Source organism: Rutidosis leptorrhynchoides, chromosome 8 (genome assembly GCF_046630445.1).
Source record: "Rutidosis leptorrhynchoides isolate AG116_Rl617_1_P2 chromosome 8, CSIRO_AGI_Rlap_v1, whole genome shotgun sequence".
Classification (NCBI taxonomy): Eukaryota; Viridiplantae; Streptophyta; class Magnoliopsida; order Asterales; family Asteraceae; genus Rutidosis; species Rutidosis leptorrhynchoides.
Genome location: NC_092340.1, coordinates 128306652 through 128310457, shown reverse-complemented (window position 1 = coordinate 128310457; position 3806 = coordinate 128306652). Strand labels below are relative to the sequence as shown.

General features: G+C 39.3%; 1 protein-coding gene across 1 annotated transcript; it reads left to right on the top strand.

Annotated features, from left to right (window-relative positions):
- The first annotated feature begins 2060 nt into the window (after positions 1–2060).
- LOC139863809 (uncharacterized) lies at positions 2061–2762 on the top strand. The gene is made up of 2 exons (XM_071852411.1): positions 2061–2223; positions 2377–2762. The coding sequence occupies exons 1-2, from the start codon at positions 2061–2063 to the stop codon at positions 2760–2762; spliced, it is 549 nt and encodes a 182-aa protein (XP_071708512.1).
- The last annotated feature ends 1044 nt before the right edge of the window (positions 2763–3806 follow it).

Here is a 3806-nt window from a genome sequence, read left to right as displayed (position 1 = left end):
AAATGGGGTCGTGACAAACATGGTATCAGAGCCCACGTTATAGGGAACCAGGGCTGCATTAGCGTGTTTAAGATATTAGGATGCATTAGTGAGTCGGGTCTATAACCGAGTCATTTTTGGTCTTTCACGTATTTTGTCTTTTATTGGTCATATTGCTTGTCGAAACTTCTACATGTTAACTTGTGTGTTTTTTTGAGATGACTTAAGATGGCCGCTTCACAAATCTCGATGTCTTCCAACTACTTTTCCGACCCGATGGTGAACTCAAGCTCGAGTAGTGATGATAGCTCCGACGAAGACGCGAATATTTATCAGCCGTTTTGGAGACGTTGGGGTTCGGTTAGAACCATGATTTCCTCTTGGGTACATGACGAAGGTACACCTTATCATGAGGTGCACGTTCCACCTTCCCAAGGAGGTATTGATTTTTTGACTGGCCAAACCGTTAGGGGAACTCTTTATACCATTATTGCCCAAATTCGTCGTCTCGATAACCGTATCTCTAGGCTATTTCATTCTGTTCAATCGTTGTATGACTCAGATAAGCAAGAGGCTTTAGAGGCTTCTATTAAGGATCTTAGGGATGACTATGATAACCTTTATGCTATGGTAGAGCTCCTTAGGCAGTGGATGGAGCGATATGCAGGTAGTGTTGATAGGATGGAGCGTACCATGATTGATTTTGATTCAAGGTTGGGTGCTATGGAGGCGATGTGTTCAGAGGACTTGCAAATGTTCGCTCAAGATCTCCAGTGGAGATCTTAGATTGCTTTGGGAGATTGTGGTGATCCCTACTAGTGTTGTATGGCACTATTAAATTTTGACTATCTACCACCTAATCGGATATATATAGGAATAGTAACAGTAACTTAACTTGTACTAGTAAATTATCCAAGTGAACTGTAATGGGTGGATATTACCCAAATTTTGTAATTATAAAATGCTAATGGAAAAGGCTTTTATTATTATGGAGTTTAGTTCATTTTCTTAATTGTGCCATTATGTACAATCACTACTATTTATTTTGTATATATTATTATAAGTAATTGATGGTCTCTTTTGATTATCATGAAGGATAATGCAAACACGAAGACCTTTACCGATGCCCAAGTTGACGAGATGATAATTCAAAGGGTTAATGAACCTTTAGCCGCTGCTGAGGCACGGAGAGTGCAAGATAATGCGAGTCAGGCTGGAGGATTCGGTGGAAATACTACTTCCCAAAGATGTACTTACAAAGAGTTCAACAGCTGCAAACCTCAAACTTTTACTAGAGTGGAAGGACCGGTTGGTTTGATGAGGTGGTTTAAGAAGCTCGAGTCAGTTTTTAGGATCAGCAACTGTGCAGATATTGATAGAGTGAAATTTGCCACATGTACTCTCCAAGACAGTGCTCTGACATTGTAGAACTTTTACGCTCAGTCCGCTGGCATGGATGAAGCTTTTGCAATACCATGGGAAGAATTCAAGCATATGATGATCAGCGAGTATTGTCCAAGAAATGAGATTCAGAAACTTGAAATAGAGTTATGGAATTTGGAGATTCAAGGGACTGACACCACATGATATACGAAGCGATTCCTAGAACTTGCTTTGATGTGTCATGAGTTTGTTACTACTGAAGAAAAGAGGATCAAGAGGTATCAGGACTCTCGAAGGACATCCAAGGAGATGTGATGTCATCTAAACTAGGAACTCTTCAAGGTGCTATCCGAATGGCACAAAATTTGATGGATCAGATTACGAGTCGTCCGACACCAGAAGCGATGACATATGTGAAAACTCAAGGCAACAAGTGCAAGTGGAACGAGAACCAAGGAAATAATTCTCAATAGAAGAAGCATGATAATCCCAAGTCCGAGAATACTAGTGCCAACAAGAACTACATTGGCAAGAAACCTTATTGTAATCGATGCTATAAACATCATTATGGAGCTTGCACTATTGTTTGTGATCGATGCAAAAAGGTGGGACATATGTCCAAACACTGTATAGTCAATCTTGCGCAGCCAACTGGAAACAAACCAAAGACTTGTTATGGATGAGGACAAGTGGGACACATGAAGAATCAGTGTCCGAATGCCAAAAAGAATGGAAATGCAAAAGGAAGAGCATTTAATATCTCGGCAAAAGGAGCTTGTGAAGATCCTGATTTGGTCACGGGTACATTTCTTCTTAACAACTGCATTGCTTATGTACTATTTGATAGTGGTACTGACAGAAGTTTTATTTCTAAGGACTTTAGTTCCTTGATTAACGTAGCTTCAACTGCCTTAGACTCTAAATATATCATAGAATTGGCTAATGATAAATATTTGAAAATAACTAAGATTTTTTGAGGTTGTGCTCTAACGTTAGCTGATAAATGATTTGAAGTTGATCTTATACCTGTTGAGTTAGGTAGTTTTGATGTTATTATTGGTATGGATTGGTTATCTAAGAACCATGCGGATATTGCTTGCGCGGAGAAAGCCATTCGTATTCCTCTTGCGAATGGTGAAACTTTAGTAGTTCAAGGAGACAAGCGTGGTGCGAAACTCAACATCATTTCTTGCATGAAGGCTCAAAAATATTTAAGAAAAGGATGTCAAGACATCCTCGCGCACGTAAAGGAGATAGAATCGGAGAAGAAGCGAGTTGAGGATGTACCGGTAGTAAAGGATTTTCTTGGAGTTTTTCCTGAAGATTTACCATGTCTTCCTCCGCATAGAAAAGTTGAATTTCAAATCAACTTAATTTTGGGTGCTGTACCTGTTGCTTGACCACCGTATCGATTAGCACCTTCGGAATTACAAGAGTTATCGAACCAATTACAAGAACTATTGGATAAGTGATTTATTCGACCTAGTTCAACACCCTGGGGTGCTCCTATTTTGTTCGTAAAGAATAAATATGGATCTATGAGGATGTGCATAGATTATCGAGAGTTGAATAAATTGACGATTAAGAATCGGTACCCACTACCGAGGATCGATGATTTGTTTGATCAACTAAAAGGATCTAGTGTATATTCGAATATTTTTTTTGAGATCTGGTTATTATCAGTTAAGAGTCAAGGAGGATGATATTTCTAAGACATCTTTTAGGACGCGATATGGTCATTATGATTTCTTAGTCATGCCATTTGGTTTGACTAACGCACCTGCGGTATTAATGGATCTCATGAACCGTGTGTGTAAACCGTATTTGGACAAGTTTGTTATCGTATTCATTGACGATATCTTGATCTACTCCAAAAGCAAGGAAGAACATGAAGAACACTTGAGAATAATTCTTGGATTGCTAGAGAAAGAGCAATTATACGCCAAGTTTTCAAAATGTGATTTTTGGTTGCAGTCGGTACAATTTTTGGGTTACGTGGTTAGTAGCCAAGGTAATCATGTTGATCCTGCCAAGATCGAGGCTCTTGGCAAATAGGAAGTTCCTAAGACCCCAACTCATGTGAGGCAGTTTTTAGGTCTTACTGGATATTACCGAAGGTTTATCCAAGATTTTTCGAAGATTGCGCGACCTTTAACTGCATTGACTCACAAAGGAAAGAAGTTTGAATGTCTGAAAGAACAAGAGTCTGCATTCCAACAATTGAAGCATAAACTAACTACTGCACCCATATTATCTTTACCTGAGGGAAATGAAGATTTTGTGGTTTATTGTGACGCCTCGCGTCAAGGTCTTGGATGTGTTTTGATGCAGCGACAAAAGGTGATTGCCTATGCATCACGACAGCTAAAAGTGCATGAACAGAACTATACAACTCATGATTTAGAGTTGGGAGCTGTTGTCTTTGCACTTAAAATGTGGAGACA

What these genes read in the sequence shown, in the direction of transcription:
- LOC139863809 (XM_071852411.1), top strand. Translation starts at nt 2,061, where the DNA reads ATGAAGAATCAGTGTCCGAATGCCAAAAAGAATGGAAATGCAAAAGGA. An exon ending in TGATAGTGGTACTGACAGAA is followed by an intron (nt 2,224 to 2,376) that starts GTTTTATTTCTA and finishes AATGATTTGAAG; the next exon opens with TTGATCTTATACCTGTTGAG.